The following is a 22,309-nucleotide window of genomic DNA, read 5'->3' as shown; positions in this document are numbered from 1 at the left end:
CAGTTGATATGCTAGCTACTTCAAAGACACAAATGTCCTCGAACCAAATAAAAGGTCTAAATTCATACTAAACACATGACCTGAGCCAGCAAACACTTCAAGGGTGCATAAATCAAGTGCACAAAAAAATTCAAGTGGTTACAATTAGGACTCCATTGTAGGAAATTGTCCAAAAGGTGATTAATTAGTTGGAAGTATCTTAATAAACAGTGATTTCACCGCCCAGCGCTTCGGGCTTGAAAAACATTTTGACCTTTGCAATTTCCAGGAAGTCTCGAGTAAAAGTTTGTTTTAGTCTTTCCAACATTGCGTCAATGTTTGCACGGCGCTAATGAGGCGGCGAGTGCGACGTACTTTCCCGAGCCGACTCCATTTTTTTTTTTTTTTAAGCTTCTCATTGTGTGTGGGCTTGAGAGCTTTGGACAATGACAGGATCTGCCCTGCGTTGACATTGAGGATGTTCTGCCGGTACGACTGGCTAAAGCACCCGAACGGGTGATAAACGACAAGTTTACTGGCCGGCAGTGCTTCATTATGATGTCACACAAATACACACCGGCGCCGCCGATTTCATCATCATATGCAATAAACTACATGAGTGATGTTAAAGGCCTTGCTAATATGACTGCAGACAATTTGTAGTAAAACACCCTTGGAAAATCTCAAGAATCAAAGATTATCTGAGTGCTAAAAAAATACCCGCAGATAAAAAGATGATGAAATTAACACAGCAGGAGGGGCCCCTGATTTAAAAATGTACTTTGCAGCTCCACTCATCTCCATTCATCACTTGCCTTTTCAAAATAAACACATTAGCTTCCCCATTAGGGACACCAAAATATGCAGCACTATTTATTAGCTAGCCATGCATAATATAGAAAAGTTTCAAGTTGTACAACACGGGAGAGAAAGTCAAAAATGATTTCTATTTTTAGGTTATGTGCTCCAGTTCTGGAATTGAGCATACGCAGCGGTCGTCGTCGTCGTCCTGCGCGTTTTGGACCTCGGAGGGAAAAGGAGGCGTATTGAAACGAGATGCTACGCTTCATTAGGAGGTTGCAACGGGAATCACGTCAGGGAAGACGAGCGGCACAAATGTGTTTGGATGCTTCTGGCCCATTTAACTGTTTTCACTCGCCGCGGAAAGTCTCCACTGAATGTGTTTTTAAATTACATTTTGTTTCGAAGCACGATGCATTGACATTTTCAGCTTATTTTTTAATAATGAGCGGCACGACAGGGTAATTAATAACTCTAATTAAGTATGTTTGAAAGGGGTCATGTTATGAAAAAATGACTAATTACTGTGATTTCCGAAATACAAAGAGCATCTGATTAAAAGGCATCACAGCTAAATTTGGCTATTAAGAAAATGAGTACATAGTTATCTCTACATTAAACAGATGGATTTAAAAAAAATGTTTTCGATATTTATAAAAAAATAAATAAAATTAGCCAAAATAAAGAGTAGGCCGATACTGAAACCTTGCAGTAATCCCATTGAGTAAATGGCTGTCATGATTTGGCGCCAACTAGTGGCCAGTGCGACTAATACAGCCCAGCTGGTATTCAATCTGAAAGAGTTTGGTTCAGTGTCAGATGTCACTGTGAGGGAAAAACAAGTCTTGTGTCAAGGAATGCTGAATGTTCCGTCTGAGCCGACTGCCACCGTGACCTTCGGGGTGTAATTCCGTGAGGACCTCCTGTCAAAGTGTCAGTGGCCTCCAAACAAGATCAAGAACGGGAGAAAACATCCAGAGTGAATGACAAGTCTGCTCGAATTGGGAGCTTGATGTCTCCAGAGGAAAAAAAAAAAAAAGTTTGAATGAGACAGCAGAATCAATCAAATTTCTTAAACGCAGAAAATCGTGGCGACGAAGGTCCCCGTAGATTGCGATAGGAATGATGACGATTGTTTTGGACGATTTATTCAGAAACTTCGGTAACCTGCTCGACGGTCCGAGCTGTGAGTCATTCCGTGGCTAATTCCCTCTGCCCCGAAGCAAAGATCACTGCCTACCAACACCGCCTCCGCTGCTGTTCACAAATAAGCACAGGGATTTCAATAAATAAATAATCTTATTACTTGATATCCCATTAAAAATATCCACAACACAACCAAGTTCAAAATATCCCAAAAAAAAAACTAAAAATGACCAAAATTGAGTATTACGTCCCAATAAATATTTCTACAACGAACGTTAGCTTGTTGCTAGCAGCAATTTTCCAAACACTAAGAAAAAATGAACTTTTGACTTCACAACTTGTTTTTGTTAATCGTACCTATGACAGAACTTTGAAGAGGCGATCGGAGAACGAAGAGGCCTTTTATAGCCAATTAAGGACTTCCTTTTGGGAAATCTAATTCAAGACATTGCGGAGCTGCATGAATAACACATAGCGACAATGAATCAGCGTCACAGCACTCCGGTAGCGACTATCTGATATAGAGGCAGACGTGGGCAGGGGGTCTGCTCTTCGTCGGCGGCCATTCCCTCGGGGGGATGGAGCTGAATGGAAGGAGCAGGTTGGAAGCCAGCTTTTTGGTGTGATTTTTTTTTTTTCTCAGAAAGACTAACAGCTGCGTAAACGACATCACACAATGTTTTTTTTTCGAGTCGACTTTGGTTCACAGGTAAAACCAGTTTAGTATTTCGGTTGGAGCTGAGTGCACAATTAATGGAATAACCAGTTTGACCGCAAGTCACCGAGTGACCTAGTATAAATTAAATCGGGCGAAATTCAATCAGACTTTTATCTCATATATAAGAAATGATATTATAGATCACTCAATGAATAATAAAATTGCTACTGCAATGAAACTATTCAAGTAAGGTTGATTTTGGTTAGTCAGAGTTCACCGACGCCCAACAACCACAATTTGTACCCAAAACATTTATTTCCTAGCACAAGCTTCAGCTCGACAAAAGGTTTTGTGGAAAATACGTCATAAATAACCTCCAATTCAAAGGATATCAATGTTTATAATGAATAGAGGCTTTTATTCTCTCCAAATAGAGGTTTTGTATTCCAATGTGCCACAAACGCCTTAGGAGTAATCTAATTCACGTCAACATCTCGACACGCACAATATGCAAATAAGCCAAAGAGGGGGCGGGTCTTCGAGCTAGCGTTGAGTACAGATGTAGCTTAAATTTTGCCTCTGCATTTTCTCCAAAACCAGACTAGCGGAACGCAGATTGTGAAATAAATCACAGATGCAAAGTTAGAATGAGTGATGCCCTAGTACAGACACCTGAGGTACACCACAGATGATTACAACCCTCTTAAAATCAAAAACAAGACTCCAGAATGCTATTATTCATCAAGACTTGACTTTCAAAGCGAGAAACTCACCAAATTTTGTACACACATCAAGTCTGGCAAAATTAAAACCCTATTTTAATTCCATTTTCACGAATTTTACTTGTGTGTTCTACAATTTGCGTCTCTTTCGCTTTAACTTCCACAGAAAATCTTCGACATAATCTGGAAGTACGTGGGAGTGAGAAGCGAACCTGTCATCCAACTGAGTCAGGTGTGGCTAAGTGTTTTTTGTAAACCATTTAAAACATACTTCTAGCGAGACAGCTAATTTGGAATTTGTAGGTTGCATACCTGCAAGGAGCGTGGTAGAAGGGATATCCAGGTTGAGGTATGTGATTGCAGTATCCCGACTGATTCCACATGATGATTTGATTTCAAGTCCAAAAAGTGTGCTTTTCTATTTCAGGTGATCTCACGTTCATCAAATGAGATCACCCAGTGGTTTGCACACCTGGAATGGAAGTCAGACCCGCAAAGAAGTACTCAGCAGAACCCCAGACAAGCGCCCCAGGTGAGGAATGACATCACAGGCTCCCGTTGCAATCCCGTCAGGAGTCAGATCTTCCTCCTCCCCGAGGCTTTCGAGAGTAATCAGACAAAACAGCTGTCTTTGAGGTCAACCCCCGCCGGATGTCCATTCTCACGAATCCCTCCCGCAAAGTTCACGGAATGTGGACAATTCATCCCGAATCTGTGTCTGGGTCGTGTTTTTTGAGAGAGAGAAGCGACCGCTGGTTTCGTACTGGCTTTTCCCGCCTTGTAAAAAGAGCGAGTGTCTGTAGCCGGAGGAGGAGAGGCGGGACGTGGAGAGGGAAGAGAGAGAGAGAGAGAGAGAGGGAGAGGGAGGTATACAAAGCTAGCCAGCCTTTTGATTCCTGCCTCGTGCGCCACTGACAGGATGCACGCTGCTGTGGGACGGAAAGGACGAGAGAGAGAGAGAAGGAAACGAACGAACGTGTGACTCAAACTGTGACTCAGGTGTCATTTGACACCTGAACGCAAAGACCTGAGCTCACTCTTTTTTGTCCAGCTTGCGTAATATCAGCAAACTGTCCAGAACAGACACCATTGAATGCTTGGTCAGCAAAAAAATAAAAGCAACCCAAAAACCTCTTTTTTAAAACGTTACTGACGATGAATCTTATCGTGAGAAAAAGCTGCACGCAGAAAGAGGCGGAGTTGAATATTTCTCAGCTCGTAAATTGGCTCAATTGTAAGTCATTTGACCTTTGAGCGTTCCGAGGGTACATTTCATCTTCCTCGTGGTTGTTATCAAAAGCATTTTTCAAGCAGTGCCTAAAAGTCCGCTTAAATGAATCGGCACGATTCTCTCTCTCTCTTTATCAACTCCACCTCCCGCTGCTTTGTTCTCTTTTCATTTCCTTTAATGTTTAATTCATAATCCGCCGCCACCATTTAGCATGTCACTTGATTGGTAGACCGATTAGCGAGGGTAGGAAGGATGTCTGCACTTTGATTAAAATATTCCCAAGGTATCGTATCACGAATCGGCAGATCCTCAAAATCAGGTGCCAGAACATCTGATCGGATGATCCAAATAACCTTGCGAGTCAAAACGAAATGCAGCATGCAAACGCACTGACCTTCCAGTTAAGTATGCGACAGGTGGCCGATGAGCTAAATCCAGGTGTGCGCCCGCCATTCTTGGACCGAGCAAAGGTGACCTGGCACAGTCCTACACCCGGCAGAAGGCTGTTTACATTCTCGGAGCAGCTACACCGACCAGCAATGCTTTTCTAACTCTTACATTAGATTGGGCCTTCCTAAAGCGTCGTGCCCTGGGGATGCGCAAGATTAAAAGTGTAATGGCTGTATAATAATTAGATTAGCTAATGGGATTCGCTGTGATTGACTAGTGAGCAGCCCAGATTAAGCCCCGCCTCTTGACCCCAGTCAGCTCATCATAATAACAATCATAATAATAATCATAATATTCATAATAATAAATAATGATATATAATTATTTATACATACTAATATATAATGATATATAATTGATTATATATATAATAATACTATTCATAATAATAATAAATATTATAATATATATTAATAATAATCATAATAAATATATCTTAATAATAATCATCATAATCATCATAATATTCATAATAATAATAAATAATAATATATAATGATATATAATGTTAATAATAAGTAATGTCTGACCAATTAATCAGACAATAAATCATTTAAAATTGTTTAAAAAAAAGTCAGCTGATTTTTTTTTTACATTACTACAACACATTCAAATATCCAGCCCCAAAAATAATCAAATTAAATTAAATTCAGAAACAGCCGGTGACAATGCAAACCCTCCTGCAGTGAATTCCTTACAACCAAACTGTCACGGACCTTTTGTTGCCCGCCTCCTGTTCACACACTTTACAAACATTTTCAAACGACATCTACAACAACAACCTGGCCCACCTGTCCTATTTCAAACTCAAATGTGGCCCTTGAGCAAAAACGTTTTTGCGCTCCAGATGTAAAGCCTATACGGAAATATAAACTCTGCACTCGGGGTAAAAATATATAGTCACAGCGGAGGCGAGGTGAAGGGCTCGGTAATTGGCTAGTCACGTCACAGTCGCCCAGAAAGTGAAGAAAAAGCAATTGTCATCTGGGAGGAAACAGCAAGACGAGATTGGAAGGGCTGCAAAAAGAAAGAGAAAGTGCACAGCCTGCTGTTTGTTTTTATCTGAAAATATCATTCTAATCTGGCTTGGAACACACAAGAGAACGCAGCCTCTTATCCACAAGCCTCCCGGCAGCAGGAGTGCGACTTGAGCCGGGCTTACGGGACCCGTCGCGTCTCTTAAAGCCGTCTCCTCGCCCGACACACCTCAGCGCTCGAGGTCACACCGCTCCAGCCTACGCTCGGCGACGTCAACTTTCATTTGGCCTCAATTACTCCAAGATGCAGTTAAGCCACTATCTTACATCCATTTTTTGCTTTTGATTATCCTGTTCATGAACATTTTTTTTTCACTTTAGGATCCCTGAGTCAAATCTAAAACCCCATTCAACACTTTCCTTCCTCATTTCCTCTTTTTCCTTCCTGCCTGGTGGGACACCTTCCTGTGGAGAACCTGATCATCAATCGTACTCCCAACCAGTTATTAAGCCCATAGAGGGCTATGCGTGTGTGTGTGTGTGCGTGAGTGTGTGTTCATATGCCTGCAGGCTCTGTTGAACCCGATTCTCATCCGCACAAACACACACGTGCACACACAAAAACTGTGCTATTAATACGCTTCCAAGTCTGCACCTTGGGGCATCACCACACTGTTTCATCTTCACCACTAAAATCTGACACGACAATTAAAACCAAATATTTTTATGGGACTGGGTCCAGCTGGTTCGGGGTCAGTTCTTGCTTACGTTTGATTCGCAAGAACCAGACTCCAAATGAGATTCTTGCACGTCTGGGCAAGTCTCTTTTGAGTCATTTAATTATCCGGTAAAGAAAATACTGAAGGGGATATTAGAGGATGTGCCTATTAGCATATTTTAGCATCTGTTATGAACAACAGTCGGTGGTTATTCCACGCTCACAACACTACGTGAAGATTAAAAAACGATTACAATTTTTCTGTTTCTATTTCCAGAACAAGCTTCTACCAACATTAGGATGTGTCACAGCTCAAAAAAAATAATAATGAGCAACCCCTGACCACACAATCCGCCGCTAGCATCTGTGTCCAATATAAAACTAGCATTGCCACCTGTGTCACAGGTGAAAACTCCCTTTCACTCCTTCACGTATAACATTTGATGAGGCCCGTTTTCTACGCGAGGCGAGCCCGGTTCGCAGAGACGGAACAAAGCTAATAACGATTCTGCGAGCAACAAATTGGACTCCGGCGGCAGTAAATAGCAATCGAATATTAAAAAGAGGAACGACTGCGGCGGGTTGCGCAAATGGAGGCGACAGATAAGTGTGGCGCTCAAATTGCAACGCTGGCGCTTTTATCGTAATGAGATCGTCTCATCTCCGCGACCGCCGCATAATGTCCGTCGTGTTGATTCAGTCCAAAAAATAACTTCGGATCACATTTTCTCTAAGGGGAAAAAAAATGGCGTCCTTGAGGGTGTTGTAACGCCAATGTTTGGCAGAATGAAGTTTAGATAACCGATTAATCTTAATTAATTAAAACTATACAAGTATAATGAATAAAATACATGACTTGACTAATTAATTCTTTAGTATTTAACTTTACTCCTCGTTTTTGCTTATTTCGTGAGTTAAGTCACGTGACTTTAGTAAGCTGAGCCGTGATTGGTCATTATCTGAGCAACTGTGATGTCATATTCAGTGGTACTATGCAAAATGGCCGCCCCCTGAGATGATTGAATAAATTTGAATGAATGACTTTAAAATATCACAACCAAATGGTGTTTCCCAGTATCTGTTAGCATGAAGCTAACAGGCTTTAAAGTAAATTTACATGTTGTTTTTTTTCAACTACAAAAAGTATACTTTGATTTTTGTTTTATTTGACGGTAAACTTCAACTGGAAGTGGCTTGAAACTTCTTTTTTGAAGAATTGCTCACAAACTTGTCCTTGCTGTCAAGTGCTCTCAAAATTTTGCTCACATTTCAAAATATAAATGCCCCAATAATAGCTCGGCTACCACCTGCAGAAATACAAACTGTCAGGATGCTACGTGGCATTAGCTAACACATGGAGGCACAATCGGTTGGCTCCATCAGGTGCCTTTTAGCTACATTCTAATGGACTGCTTTTAACCGCTTGCGTCATTTTGTCACTCTCACAAAAACACATCTGATTAAAAAGCAGGCCCAGTCAAAAAAATGATTGCACGTCAATATGCGAGTGTTCCAAACAACCCCCGGGAGCCACATTAGGTACCCGCACATGAAAAATGCGCTCGGCAATTGGAGAAGTTAATTCCGGAAGGCTTTTTGTCAATAAAGCAGCAACCGTGAAGGAGAAAAATCCATACGAGAGACAAATGTAAGTAACCGAAAAACTCCGCTGCTCTTTTGACGAAATCCATTTTCCTCTGCTGCTTTGAACGGTGGGGCGGAACGTGACGAACTGCCAGGAGACGTGGCGGCAATTATTAAAGTTGTCTCGTTATGATCAGCTCCGTCGCTTTTCGAAATAACTGACTGCATCCCCGCCCCCCCCAGGGAGAAACAGCTGGAACACAAGACGAGTCAAACGACTTGTCCCATCAACTAGGACAATATTTCCACCAAACAAAACATCACGTCCATTTCTACGTTACCTCGAATCACGTAACGGATCCTTCGCGGGGAGTTCCCGATGCTCGTCGGTCATAGCAAAGATAACGCGGCGTTTGACGGGAACCGACTTGAGCCCGCTTTCATGGATCGGCCTCCGGCTGCAGCAAGTCCCCATCCTTGCTCCAACTTCGATTAGCGACGACAAAAACCGCCTAGCTCCACGCGACTCGGCTTCCTAACTAACCCCGTGGTGGAGAAAAAAACCGTTTTGGTGACCTGGCAACCTCGCCCATGTGGTTCTACTGACACAAAGGCGATTGTGTCCTCCAAGCGGGCCGGCTTTGACATGGTCTCAACCGTCTTGTTGTTTGTCCCTCAATCGCTCCATTGTGTGAGGCCTCCTTTGCTCCGGGTTGGACACAGACGGACACCCACCACGATTTCCAGTCCTAGACAAATCAAGCTGCTCGGTTGTTTTTGTTCAGAGAAAATGGCCGCCTTGTTAACACATTTTCCAACCTGTCTCTGCTGTTGCTTCATTGGATTTCCTCACCCGTCCTTTTTTGGTCCAACCTGTGATATTGTCTCTAAAGCTAGCAGACACGATGAGAGGAAATAGCAAGTTGTTTTTATGTTCCAGGTAAGCAGAGCCAGATGTTCTACAGTTCTGTGTTGACATTTTGACCGTGGGGGTATGAAAGAGATGCCAGCGTGCAGACCGATGCGCAGAACTGACATTTTATTCCGAGCCAAACGCGGTACAAAGGTCAGATAGTCTCTCGATGATTTCATCCTCCCCGAGACTTTTCTCGAATAATGCCCGGAGGTTTTAGAACGATTATACCGAAAGGAGTACTTTGAATAACTAGCAGTCAAGCTCCCCGAGTTTAAATCAGATCCTCCGCGAGGTCTCGAGGATTAATCTTGCCGCCTGAGGGCCCAGGTTAAATATTCAGGACATTTTATTTTCAGGCTAACTTCAAAGACACACAAAGCTAGCTAATGAGAACCTCTGGAAATAACACGATTGTTGTTTCATGGCTATTTTCTTGCTAATCTTGCTAATTAACCTGCTTCCATCTCAATTAGCCTCATTGTAGTTCATGCGTGAAACTGAAAGAGAAGCTAGCTGGAGAAAATTGTACTGCTTTTTGGGGTCCATCTTGTACAAGATCATTATTTGCTAATTAGAGCAATTTTGGGACATACTGTAGCTTTCGGAGGACTTTAGCGGTCCAGTCTTGGGTTGCATCAGGTTTAAAATGTATTGTGTTCTTGCGCCGACAATTCAAAGTTTCGTTTGATGTTTGAAGCACATTTAAAAAAATAAAAATAATGGTCTATCTGTGTCAGATCTTGTTCGTAATCATTAGAGTTCTTGCTTTGCCATTGAACAAAGAGAATTTCAAATTTAGTTTTGATATTCAAGGCTTTTATTTTTTTTTTTTTTACAAATATACAAAAAAAGTCTAAATCATTACAAACCACCTTTTTTGTCCACCTTTTGTTAAATATTTTGAGTTTTTATTTCACTATAGAGCGAAGAAAGTTCCAAGGTTCATTTGATACTTTAGGGATACTTTTTTTGAAAAAGTTAATTTTTTGGGGTATACATTTTAGGATCCATCTCACGTCATTAGAATTCTGACTTTAATATATGAAAAGACTAAATCAAAGTATGAAGAGGATTCATTCTTATTATTATTATTAGTGTTGCTTCTTTTCTTTAGGGTTAGGGTTAGGGTTATCAAAATTCCGTTTTGATAAGAAAAATGAAGAGCTTAGCTTCCTTTGTTTACCATTATGAAGCGATAAAAACAAAGTGTTGTGACACACACACACTTTCACGTATCCACACAGCTGCAGATAAAACATTAGCCGTTGGTGCTGCTTGGAGACTTGAGTCAGAACGCAGTGAGTCAAGTGTGAGTCATTGTCTCTCTCATCTCACCTTGACATTTGCATTATATTAAAAGACTTTTCATTTTCTTCCTGTCTTCTAAAAAGAAATTCCTAGCATTCAGGTTTTTTGGACACCCTGCTGGATTTAAATGTCAGCTTGAACACTTGTTTTTGTGCCGCTTAAAAAAGCCCTCAAAAAGTGTTTGGCCTTTTTTTCAAAATCGTTAACTGGCCGTCGGGTTGAAAATCTATTAATGATCCACGCCGTTCATCCTGCTCCATACCTGACGTGTCAGCCAAGCTGGTTATTAATTGACTAGGTAAGGTCAAAGTCTGCCGGATGAGTCGTGAAGCCAACGTGTGACAAATAAAACTGCACACGAGTCGATATTGCTCGTTAAAAATTCAACAGCAGCAACCGAGCCAATGTTCATGAACTTTAACATCTTGCCACCCCGGAAAAAAAATCTGCAAACACTTTTCAGCCGCCGCCGTAATGCCAAAACCTCAAACGTCTTTTTTTCTTAAAATATTCAATATTCATCTTTCTCAGCCTCTTCTCTAATTCATTTAAAACCTGAACAAATCCGAAGTAGTCCACTTTGCTTCTTCAGTAAATCTCGATGACGAATCCTTTGAGTCGACTCTCTTCGGATGCTCATTCAGTACACAATTCATTCATTGTACGACAAATCGAGTCGACCTTGCCGATGTAAGGCTTCTGAAATGTCTTCCGAGAAGTGCGACCACGCACACTCCTGACATGATGTAAGCTGATTGGAGATAAGCCTATTTTGTCGCGGTCTCCCCATAGCGTCACACACTTTCAAGGCTTTTCGCTTTCTCCGTACTGTATTTGGTTTTTGTTACCATGACAACATGTACTTTATTTAACTCATAATTCCTATTGTATTGATAGAAGCAAAACCAACTCTGCCACTTGTTTAGTTGGCTTAACTAGGTCAATATTTGATATTCTAAAGTTGTTGCAAGTTAAATTAGTAGCCGCTCCCCCCCCCGAAAAAAATACATTGTTTTTTTTTGACAGTGTAATAGTGCTGATATCGAACAATAATTAACCACACACACACACGGAAGTATGTTTGGGAGGGGGGGGGGGGGGGGGGGTCTTTCAGTTCAAACGCACCACATTGAGTCCACAAGTCAGAGCGGTTATTCAACAAGTCCAGGCAAAGTAAACTTCACCCGGCGGGATAAATATGCCAGCAAATAGCCGGCAGGCAGACAAACATTATGTCACCATATTTATCAGCACAGCACGACTTGCGATGGGGGCGCTAAAAAAAAAAAAGTTATTTTATTGAGGCTATACTAAAAGTGACCTCGCCATCTGGCACATCTAAACACAGGAGTTGCATCAAAATGAGATTAATAATGGATTAAAGGATAATAATCCAAAATGTTAAGTACACTTGAACACACCACAAACATCTAACAAAAAAAAAAAAAGTTGGCCACAATCTTACAGACCCTACGGCCATCCATTTCAAGAGCTTCATTTAAATTATATTGAATGGAAATAAATTGGCCACAACAGATCCAATAAGGACTGAGAATTAATAAAGGACTAAAATGAAAACACAAATAGGTTAAATAAACAGGTTAACACAAAAGTGAGTAATAAAATAAAGCACTAATTAAATTAGTTGGAATTGACACAGCAAGCGAGGTATTGACTTAACTCTTGCTGCAGTGTGTCGACAGTGTTTTGAGCCTCATTTTTCTACCTTGAAGATAATATTTGGTTGCCTTAGCGCACAAGTATGTCGGTATTCAAAAGATGCAAGTCGCCTACCGTGACAGAGGCGACAGGCAAAACATCCCCTGCGGCATATTTTATGCAAAAAAAAAAAAAGCTCGGATCGCTTTTCACTAAAAAACATGACAGATCCCTTTAAAGTTGATATTGACATATCTGTCCCACTGTGGGGAAGTTTGATAGCATTTTTTCTTGTCGTTTACGCTCCCTGGGCACAACATGTGTAAAGAAAAAAAAGTGTAACTAAACTTTTGAAAACAAACAGTTCTGAAAGATGAAATGAAAATGTATTGGAAGACAAACAAAACTTGAAAATTGAATAATGGTAACAGTTTGGACAAAAACATTTAAATATTTTGCAGAAAAATCACAAAATACTACCAAAAAATCATTGCTAAAATTGTTAAAAATAAAAATATTAGGTGAAAAAAACAAACTGAAAATATACCAGAGAAAAATATTCTGCAGAAATACAATAAAAATATCAGCAAACCTAGATAGGTGCAATAAAAACTTTTGAGGAATTATTAATATATATTAACGCAAAATACATTATAGCCACATGAAATCTTAATAAATTGTCGCTTAAGGTTCTCGTAGCAACCACACGGGCTTGTGGCTTAACGAGCGGCAGCCATTACTTTAAAGCGACGCTAACTTGATACAGGTGACGCGTTCATGAACACTTCGAAAAAAAACTTTCATTTCGTACTTACTCGATAAAGTAGCTCGCACCTTCATCCGTGAAGCCTTCCTCCCATCCCTTGGGCAAGTCTAAAAAGATAAAATAAAATAAAACTTTCAAGTTGAAACGTCGTGTTGACAAGAACCGGGCCAAGCGGGGCTAAAGGAACCGAGGCGTTGCTAGCTTACCTGAGCGGATCATATGTCCCGAGTTGACCGGCTCGGCGGAGCGGGGGTGCAGCCAGAAGGTCTCCCGTGTCTGGTCGCTTGTTCCCGGACGCACGCACGAACGCGCGGGAGAGGGGTGGAGGAAGGTGGCGAGAGAAGAGGATGGGGAGGGGTGGAAAAAACACCTGTTACGCCGAAGCGAAGAGCAAAAAATAGGCGAAAAGAAACGGACGGGAGCTGACTCACTTGATAAAGAAGACCCTCCCGTCCCTGCACACACCGTACGTCCAGTGTTCGGGTAGGGAGTCCGGGCCCAGAGGTGCCGCCATGATCCGCTTGTCCTAGTTCATCTCTCGGTTGAGTCTCCCCGGAGAGACGCGATCACTCAGCACGGGCCAGCGCTGCCTTCAGGGACGCCGTGGAGAGGCGGACATCGGCCAACTGTATGCGGGAGAGGGCGCTGATGACTCAGAGCTTATGCGGAATGTCACTTTTGAAACCGCTTTTTTTTGTCATGCGAAATTATTTATTTGGAAAAATAATTCGCGTGTGAGTCGGATGAATCTTTTTTATTTTAATCACATCTGCCCTGCAGGCTTGGATCAGAACTGCACCCTGTAAACACCTTTTTAAAATTCAACTTTTACGGCTACGTACGATCCTGTTGCTTATTGTTTTGACGTCTGCATGCTACAAATGCGTCATCGCACCACGATCCGTTTATTACACGCAAACGCACACACACTATGTACACGATGCGTTCACAGTCACCTGTCAGGAACGCTGAGTTCATCGGAATCTCCTTTTTGCATCCTGGATGAGGCGTGTGGTGGCGTGCTTGTGACAACACCCGCTGCCGCCCTGTCATTTCCAAATCTGCTGTTAACACAAAGAAAAACAGTCATTTTCCAACACGTTCATTCTCCGTGTGATGGAAAAAAACAACATTCTGGCCCCGTCCCAAGAGTGAGCACAAGTCTGTGTGCTTATCTCAAAAGTGCTTTTGCTTGGCAGAACTTTTTTTTTCCAGGAGGCCCGGAAAAAACCTCCCGACGAGGCAGGTTAAGGAAAGGGCGCAGAGGTTGGATCTCTCTTGGGTTTGCAGAGTATTTGTGTGGACAGATAAAATGTTCCCCAGGAAGAAAGCATAATGGAAGGCAGTGGGGGCCAACTGCTATAGTCGTGAGAAGGCGTGTAGGTTACACTGTGGAGCAACCTGGAATGGTAATCTCAAAAATAACCCAGTTAGTATTTGCAAAAGTGGTGGGAAAAGCAGACTCATGGGCGGAGCTAGAGGGTGGGCCGAGGGGGCACTGCCTCCCTTTGAAATATGCTCGAACCTCCTAGGTATAATTGAATTTTGGGTATTTTATCAATTTTATGGGATTTTTATTTCTTTATCAGTCTTTTTTGAAGATTTTTTTCAGGGTTGGTGCGAAAAGAAAAAGGTTTTATTTTGCGGACCCTGAGATATACTTGGAAAAAAAATTCCTAGCTCCGCCTCTGCACACAGAAACACATAGAAGGTGCAGGATTACAGAGATGGATTTCAAACACCTCCCTCCTCCTCTCACTACAAACACTGAGGGTCCTTTTGTGCACACACAGCCAGGGGGCAAAAGTGCACCAATACGTCAGCCAAACATTCACATTGTTTGAAGTTAGATGGGGAAAAAGGCGAGGCAAACTTGCAACGATAAATCACGTTTATCACCTTCAGGTGAAGCGAAGCATAACACTTTTACTGCCACGTTGAGGTGAAAAATATTGTTGCTGTTAGACAAATCACGTATAAAAAACAATAAGTGACGCCAAAATTGTTCAGTTATGTGTTGATGTGTTGCAAAAATTAAAATGAATATTATGGTTTATTTTATTTTCCAGCATTATTTTTAAGTAAACAGTGAGAGAAAATATCACACGTTATTCCAAACTTAAAAACCTTCTGGCACGATGTGAGCGCCGCCGCCGCCGCACATTGTGTCTTGTCTTGTGCAAATGAAGGCTAAATAATGCATGGCTGAGCGCCATGTTTCAACTGACTGCTGCTCGCAGGCCTCACTCGAGCTCCCTTTCCTTCGGATTCCATTTCAACATACTCAGCACAAACTTTCAAATCTTCAAAACAGCACTCTCCCAGCACTCGTCAAACGCTGCTGCAAACTATCAGCACAATAAGTAACATTTTGCACAAATATGACCTAAATATATAATATATCTATAATATATATAATACAACAATGTCATATACCGTATATGATATCCTATATTCTAAAATCACATCATTTATTTGAATGTAAAGCAAATTTAGTCCAGAATATTTATGTCGCTTTGCCGCCCTCTATAGGTGGTCTTTATACAGCAACGAGAGAGATAAACAGTCTTACTGATTGTTGACGACGCATGGCGCAGTACATATCTTGACCACATGAGGGCGGCAAAGCCCATCATGACAGCTCGAACTCAATACAATCCTATCTGACATGGATTTAAACCTGTGATGGAGCGTTGGAAATCAATGTTACCCTAAAATAGCTGCTTAAAATAAAAATAAATAAATGAGTCTATAGACCATCCAATCAAATTTCCTGTTGCTATGTGAAACTGGTTTGGAGGTAGAATTCATCCACAAATTCTGAAATACTGAAAATGAACAGAATTAATGTAAAATAGCGATTTGAAACTAAAATGGCAGATTTTCTGTGCCTTTTAGGTCTCTCACATTCTTGGAACTTTTTTGAGGGTTTACGCACCTAGCAACTGATACGTGTCTTACCCTTGAATGAAGCAGCTTAGCGTTCTGCAGTCGGGTTGCATCATCAGCTAATTGCCACCCTTGAGGTTGAGCGGAAGAGCAGATCTTCATCATCATCATCTTCATGATCACCATCGTTATCATCCACATGTGCTGCAATCTCCTGCAACCCTTTCCACGCCGTCGATGGTTGCCTAGCAACCAGAGTGGAGCCAAAATGGAAGTGTAGTTGACATTTTATTTGCATTCATAATTAAGTGCATCTACATATGAACAATGTCAACATGATTCATGTTAATAGCAACTGCCTTGCTGTGTGTCAGCAACAACCAATTAGGATCACTGCATGTGCGCATGTGTGTGTTGCTAATTGATTGCGCCCCCTAGGGACGTCATTTCATCATACACGCTGTTGTCTTACGACAGTCTTACAAGAAACAAGATGAACGGGCTTTCGAGAAATAATTTCTTGGTGGGAATATTTTGGTTGATTCATGTGTGTGTCTTCGCTACACAGATAAAATCTTGGGTGGCAATGTGTGTATGTAGTGATTTAAAAATAAAAAATAAACCTCCAGAGGCTACTCAGTCCCCAAAAAACGAACTCAAAATTATCTTATTTTTTTTATTGATGTCATTTTTTTTTTGTTATCAGCAGTTAAAACAATCAGTATTAGTAATAATCGACATCCAAAAGTCACAGCATTACCAAAAGTCTTCTATTGTGTTAAGACAATACAAAAATGATACTGAAAAACATCAAGTTATAATAGTTGAGGGATAAATTAAAAAAAACGCACCCCATCTTCAATAAATATTTCAAAAATCAACTAAGCCATTCCTGTTTTTCCCGGCATCTAATGTGCTTGCTGTACATTCAGTATACACAAAACAGTGATTTTCCTACTAGGTCCCAATGCAAGGCAACGAACAAAAATGCTGGAATTACCATCACAAAGTGTCAGTCAGTGCAATAATAAACACTAAAAACAACAATCAAGAAAAAAAATTCTGAGGTATAATGTTGTGAAATGTCAACAACAATCCCATGAATAAAACAAAATATTCACTGCAAGCAAAAAAACAAACAAAAAATCATCCTGGTTTCATGTGGGCGTCGACGTACACACGCATCTTGGCGCGGTGCGCCGGTTCCAAGCAGCACCCGATGACCCGCTCCAGCTCGCCCACGCGGCGCCGAAAGCGCTCACGGTCCCGAGCCATCTCCTCCCAGGGTCCTTTACGGGAGGCGGCGGCGGCAAAGCGCCACGCCCACATCTCGTGAACCTCTACCACCGGAGAGAAGCGGACCTCACGCTATAAGAGAAACACAAAAAACAAAAACACGTCAGTCAGCATTTTTTATACATCCACATATATTTGAATCCACACAATTTAAGTGTGTTTAATAAATCTATTAAGTCTCGTGTGGAGCTGCTGTGTTAATGTGCAGTTGTGTTGATTGTGCGGCTGTGATGCAATCCATGTTGCGAGCTGGCAACAAGTCTCAAATGACTCGCTGGAGTCACGTGAACCGTCCACATGACAACACGCCGGCCGATAAACAAGTTGTTGGCGCACTGCGCACACGCCTCCCATCCAAAAGACAAAAAAAAAAATTGTGTTTGTGTTAGTAATCTCGTACCTTTTTGGGGGTTTCGAGTCTGGGTATATCGGGTGTTTGACATTTCTGAGTGGGTCGTTTCCATGGCACCCGTTGCGTGTCACGTTGGCAATGTTTCCGGATTGTTTGGGGTGTGGCGTGTTTAGCAGGGGTGTTTTTCACAGGCTCTGGAACATGTTGAGGCTGCTGGTGGTTTAGACGGGCCTGGAAATTGAGCGGGTGGTAAGGGTCGTCTTTTGGGCCGAGGCTCCTCCAAAGCTCGTCTTCGTCCTCTGAGGAAGAGGCAAGGCCGCCCTCGCCGCTGTCGGTACCCGCTGAGACGGGCAGCGGCGCTTTGCTGACTGTGCAGGCGGTGAAGCACATGGGGTTGTACGGGTCGTCGGAATTGGAGAAGAACTCGAGAAGGCGTTCGTTCTCCTCCAAGTCGGCGACGGACACGTCAGAGCTGGACCAGCTGGACCAACTGGAGTCGCTGTCAGAGCGGCCGACCCACATCTTCAGGCCAGACATTTCCTCGGTGACTTTGCCTCCCGTCATATCAGCTTTGGACTTTTTCACAAAGAGGTCGTAATGGTCGTTACACGTGGTGGACATGGACTCCCACATGGCTTGGCTTTCCTGGCTGTCAAACTTGCTAGCGTCGCCGTCCTCCTTGGGAAAAGCCGAGAAGATGTTCCAGTCGCCGTGGAAGCCCATGTAGACGCTGTCGTCGGGTGTCAAGCCTGACAGCAGCGTCTCAGCCTTGCCGCCGTCGTCGGCACAGAGGTCGGAGAGGCCGTTGGGGTGGCCCACCATCATGCCGGCGTCGCCGTCAAACAACGAGGAGAAAAGGAAGGACTCGGTCGGGTTGTGCTGGCCCATCTCGTCTGTGATCCGGAAGTGCACCTCAAAGCGAAACATTTGGAAAACTGGAAGAAGTTTTGAAAAGGGGAAAAAGCAGAAAGTCAAATAAAAAATTGAATCCTTGACAATCACATTTTTTAAATCAGCTGAGCTTTTTTTTTCTCGGGGCAAAACAATAATTTAAAATGCGTCATGTTTTTTCAACTGAAAAGGTATGCCCGAGTCTCCCCGTCTACGTAACCCACGTAATACGCAGCTCAGGGTTTATAAGTTTTAGTCATACACGTAAATATAATTTTTATTGGTAAAAAAAATTAAATAAATTTAAATCTGAGTAGTAGTATAGACGTCAAATGACAATTTTTCCGAGTTAAGCTAGCTGAGTTAAATTAGCTAATACGAACTCACCACTTATTTAAAATCCACGATCCAAAACTAATACAAACTCATCAATGTGGTTTCTATAAACTGTTTTCCCGGAGTCCCGGACTCCGTTGCCGTTAGAGACAAGAGCGAAGTGAATCGATAGACAATAGAATAAAAAGGTATATAACGAGAGCTCGGGAAAACACTCCATTTTCCGCGGATGCATTGAACGCACCGCGGACGTGGTAGAGTTAACGAGTAGGCTGAAAAAAGTCGAACGTTTTTGTTTTCTTCTTACCAGACAAGAAGGTACAGTAGATGACCCGAACCATAATCCAGAGTTGCCCCCACAACACTGTTAACATCTGCTTGGTCCAGGGCAAAAGTGCCATTCCCCGGTTGCCGAACCTCTCCATGGTTGTTGTCCGATCACAAGTCATTGCCGGAGACATTTTGGACGATCCGGGGAGAAAAAAAACAACAACTCTAATCACGTATTCTGGTACTCTTCGTCGAAGACCAACTGGCTCCGCGTCAACGACAGATGAATGTCACTACACGGACGCTTCTTCATTTTCTGCCAAATTAGCGCCATGTTTTTTTCTTGTTCTTTCTTGGTCAAGCCTTCTCGTGTTGTACTAGCGTCTCCATTTTGTCGATTGTCATATCTCTTGCGTCTTCTAGTAGTGGCGAGTGAGTCCCTGTCGCGATAATCTTACTTTAATACGTCGGGTTGACATCAGAGATCTGTGATTGGACAGAAGAAGTCCAAAGGCGGGGTTTGATCTTCTTTGACTTTCATTCGTCGTTCTACGTCATTCAGCCTTCTGATTGGACAGAACGAGTATTGGTCAAACAATAACATGGTGCCGCCCTCTTTTGCTACGTCACAGGGGTGCAGCGAAAGTACACGTAATTTCCCGAAAACGTAAAAGGAACTCCTCACAACTAAAAAAGGAAATCGGAAATGAAAACGCTACCGTTGGGATTGTACACATTTACCAAGTCACATGAATGTTCGATACGTGTTTGTGAATTAGATAATGTTGGTTAAAATTAGAAAATCAAAATGTGTGGATATGTGGTAAAAACCCCGAACTCAGTTTGGGACTAACAAATCTGTGATAAAATTGGATATTGGCATTAGAAATTTAACCCCAGAAAAAAAGCTGGGCTGTTATAGAATATAGTAATTAAACACTGTCCAAACCATCTTGCGCCAATAAAAAATATACTCCACAAAAATCTATAAAATGTCCCTGTGCTGAATAAAATTACTTCAATGAATAAAGAAATGAAAATGAAAAAAAGGACAAAGGTAGGTTCATATTTGAACTTTCATTTATTTGAAAAAAAAAGCTTTTATGCCACCAGAGCAGAAGCTGTAGAAGACTCACTGCGAACAGAAGGAAACAAAACCAAGTTGTTAAACAATGCTTTAAAATCAGATCCACTGATGAAAGCATACATTGATATGAACAATTTATCTTGTACGAAGGGGACTGGCAGAAGTGACACAACAAGCCGCTCTGCTAATTTACCTCCAAGTTTCACTCTAGCACAACAGAAATATCACAACTCTCCAAATGAGGGAGAGCAGGACAATGAAATTGTGCCACGGCTCGAAAGTAGAACAAAGCCAAAGGCGACTGACTGAATACGTACTACTTCCAGTTGGGGGCCAGAACTCTCTTGGTCTTGTAGTAGCGGGCCAGCCTGTGGATTCGGCTCTCGATGAGAATCAGGCGGAACTTGGCATCCTTGTCCTGTACGAGGACGAACACAAAAAAATCAAGAATTGAATTGAACAATCGAGCGTTTTTTGCATGCGGCACCTTTCTGTTTCTCTCCAGATGCTTCCTGACGGCCACGGCCTTCTTGATGAGGTGGTACAGGTCCTCGGGCAGGTCAGGGGCCAGGCCCTTGGACTTGAGAATTCTCAGGATCTTGTTGCCCGTGACAAAACGGACCTGAGCCACACCGTGGGAGTCCCTCAGAATCACACCTAAGGGGGAAGAACACACAACAAAAAAGTTAATACATGTAATTTACCACAAAGCAGATTGCATATTTGTAACGTTGTATGTTATGTTTAACATACACGGCACCTCATACACAAATAATATTCAAATGCTCCCATAAAAATAATGACCATGCGTGCTAAAATTAACGAAGCGACGATATCCAGTTCATTTACCAATTTGAGAGGGGGTCAAGCCCTTTTTGGCCAGCTTGAAAATCTGCTCTTTAACGTCATCGGATGTCAGCTTCAGCCACTGTAAATAAAAAAGGGTAAAATGTATTAAAGCGTATACAATGGTAGCTTGTGGTGACAAATTAGCTGCTATTACCATTCATACCAATTGGAATTATTCAATAAATAATCCCATAATTTGTTTATCGTTGGCTGTATAGGATTATTGCCAAAGTCATATTTCAATATTTTTGGAAAACAACACATTGGTAGTTTTTAATAGACCTGCTAGTTTTTTATCAGACCTTTTTCTGTTGCTTATCCACCAATTTGGCTGCAGTTTTCATTAAAGTGTGTAAAGAATGTTGTTTATTTCTTGTTTTCCTAAAAATCAATGATAAATGACTTGGGCAATTAACCTGTGTGGTCGACAATATTGGTGTTGACGTTCCTTTAATCGTGATATGAAATATTCAAATCGTTTGCATGCAAAAGTGTGGGACTCACGGTTGGGACACTGCGTCTGTACGGCAGAGCTGACTGGGACAAGCCCTTTCTGTCGGGGAAAGAAAACACATTTAACTATCAATGTACTGTGCAGAATTCCACGTTAGCTCGACTAGCATCGTGGCTAAACTGCTCGCTTGAGAAGACTATTCTAAACGACACTATGACAACAATGATGATTTAACCCATGACATGATTTCTATAACACTACGGTAAATGAGAGGAATACTAGTGCTGTACGTGTGCTTTAAATAAATCAAGTTGATCAACTTGAGCGTTCAATGTTCTAGAAGCATCGGCTAACTAGAATTAGCACAAAGCTAACAGATAGCCAATGGCGCGTCTGCTTCATCCTTTTTCTACCTTCTAGAACCGTTTTAATGCGTCTGAGTTGGCCAACTTTCACTCGTTACATGCTTAAATTCGCTTTCGAGTCGTCAGAGTTAGCCTGTGAAGGTGAAAAAGTAACTTTAAAGGCAAAACTCGGCGTTTACCCGGGAGCGTGCATGCGACCCATGATGGCGGTAGAGGAAGAGAGGCCGCACACGAGACAGAAAATGGGGCTTTGCGTTTCCGCCGGATGTGACGTAATTGGGCAAAGAATGACGCAAAAAAAATAATCTATTTAATTAAAAAAATCTTTCGGGTTGAATTTGACTTTAAATTCCTCACCTTTCTTCAAAATAGACATTAAATTCGTAAAGAATTCATTCATATATATATTCATATATATATATAAAATATTGCTGTACATCAATATGAGCAGCTGACCCTCTTGTAAACTTTTAATTAACTTTAATTTTATTTAACTTCTGAAATAACCTAGAAAAATTCTTCCACCCAAAAAAATGTATTTACATTCCAGCAACAATGTGATAATAAAACACTATTACGCAGGGAAAAACTCAAGAGACAACTTT

The 22,309-nt window shown here is 41.8% G+C and overlaps 3 protein-coding genes, 1 long non-coding RNA gene and 1 other non-coding gene across 15 annotated transcripts in view; 1 reads left to right on the top strand and 4 right to left on the bottom strand.

The window, feature by feature from the left end:
- The window catches only part of LOC125970916 (pleckstrin homology domain-containing family A member 7), a 36,586-nt gene extending 22,560 nt beyond the window's left edge, over positions 1-14,026 (bottom strand). For 5 of the 10 annotated variants that reach the window (XM_049723668.2, XM_049723667.2, XM_049723669.2 and 2 more), the window contains exons 1-3: positions 13,347-13,541; positions 13,122-13,198; positions 12,965-13,022 (exon numbers count right to left, since the gene is read on the bottom strand). In XM_049723668.2, the coding sequence (XP_049579625.1) occupies positions 12,965-13,022; positions 13,122-13,198; positions 13,347-13,429 (218 nt within the window). In that variant the 5' untranslated portion in view covers positions 13,430-13,541. Of the gene's footprint in view, positions 1-3,618; positions 3,770-8,607; positions 8,844-12,964; positions 13,023-13,121; positions 13,199-13,346; positions 13,542-13,871 lie in introns of those variants that run through there. The other 5 variants (XM_049723671.2, XM_049723670.2, XM_049723666.2 and 2 more) reach the window with 5 other exon arrangements.
- On the top strand, positions 2,268-4,450 carry LOC125970963 (uncharacterized). Of its 2 annotated transcripts, XR_007482305.1 has the most exons (4): positions 2,269-2,635; positions 3,473-3,538; positions 3,610-3,655; positions 3,734-4,450. It is a non-coding gene; the product is annotated as an uncharacterized lncRNA (long non-coding RNA). The 2 variants fall into 2 exon arrangements; XR_011086961.1 differs by having other exon boundaries at positions 2,268-2,635; positions 3,610-4,450.
- A 2,440-nt stretch (positions 14,027-16,466) lies between the features above and the next one.
- On the bottom strand, positions 16,467-19,407 carry LOC125970933 (protein phosphatase 1, regulatory subunit 15B). Its single transcript, XM_049723733.2, has 3 exons — positions 18,987-19,407; positions 17,501-18,387; positions 16,467-17,172 (listed from the first exon to the last, which is right to left on the bottom strand). The coding sequence occupies exons 1-3, from the start codon at positions 19,138-19,140 to the stop codon at positions 16,951-16,953; spliced, it is 1,263 nt and encodes a 420-aa protein (XP_049579690.1). The 5' UTR covers positions 19,141-19,407; the 3' UTR covers positions 16,467-16,950.
- A 604-nt stretch (positions 19,408-20,011) lies between these two features.
- Positions 20,012-21,995, bottom strand: rps13 (ribosomal protein S13). Its single transcript, XM_049723765.1, has 6 exons — positions 21,884-21,995; positions 21,390-21,438; positions 20,886-20,964; positions 20,524-20,693; positions 20,354-20,454; positions 20,012-20,084 (listed from the first exon to the last, which is right to left on the bottom strand). The coding sequence occupies exons 1-6, from the start codon at positions 21,904-21,906 to the stop codon at positions 20,051-20,053; spliced, it is 456 nt and encodes a 151-aa protein (XP_049579722.1). The 5' UTR covers positions 21,907-21,995; the 3' UTR covers positions 20,012-20,050.
- Positions 20,175-20,306, bottom strand: LOC125971407 (small nucleolar RNA SNORA19). The gene has a single exon (XR_007482454.1). It is a non-coding gene; the product is annotated as a small nucleolar RNA SNORA19 (small nucleolar RNA).
- Positions 21,996-22,309: the final 314 nt, after the last annotated feature.

Source organism: Syngnathus scovelli, chromosome 6, assembly GCF_024217435.2.
Source record: "Syngnathus scovelli strain Florida chromosome 6, RoL_Ssco_1.2, whole genome shotgun sequence".
Lineage (NCBI taxonomy): Eukaryota > Metazoa > Chordata > Actinopteri > Syngnathiformes > Syngnathidae > Syngnathus > Syngnathus scovelli.
Note: the sequence above shows the minus strand (reverse complement) of the source record. Positions and strands in the feature narration are given on the sequence as shown.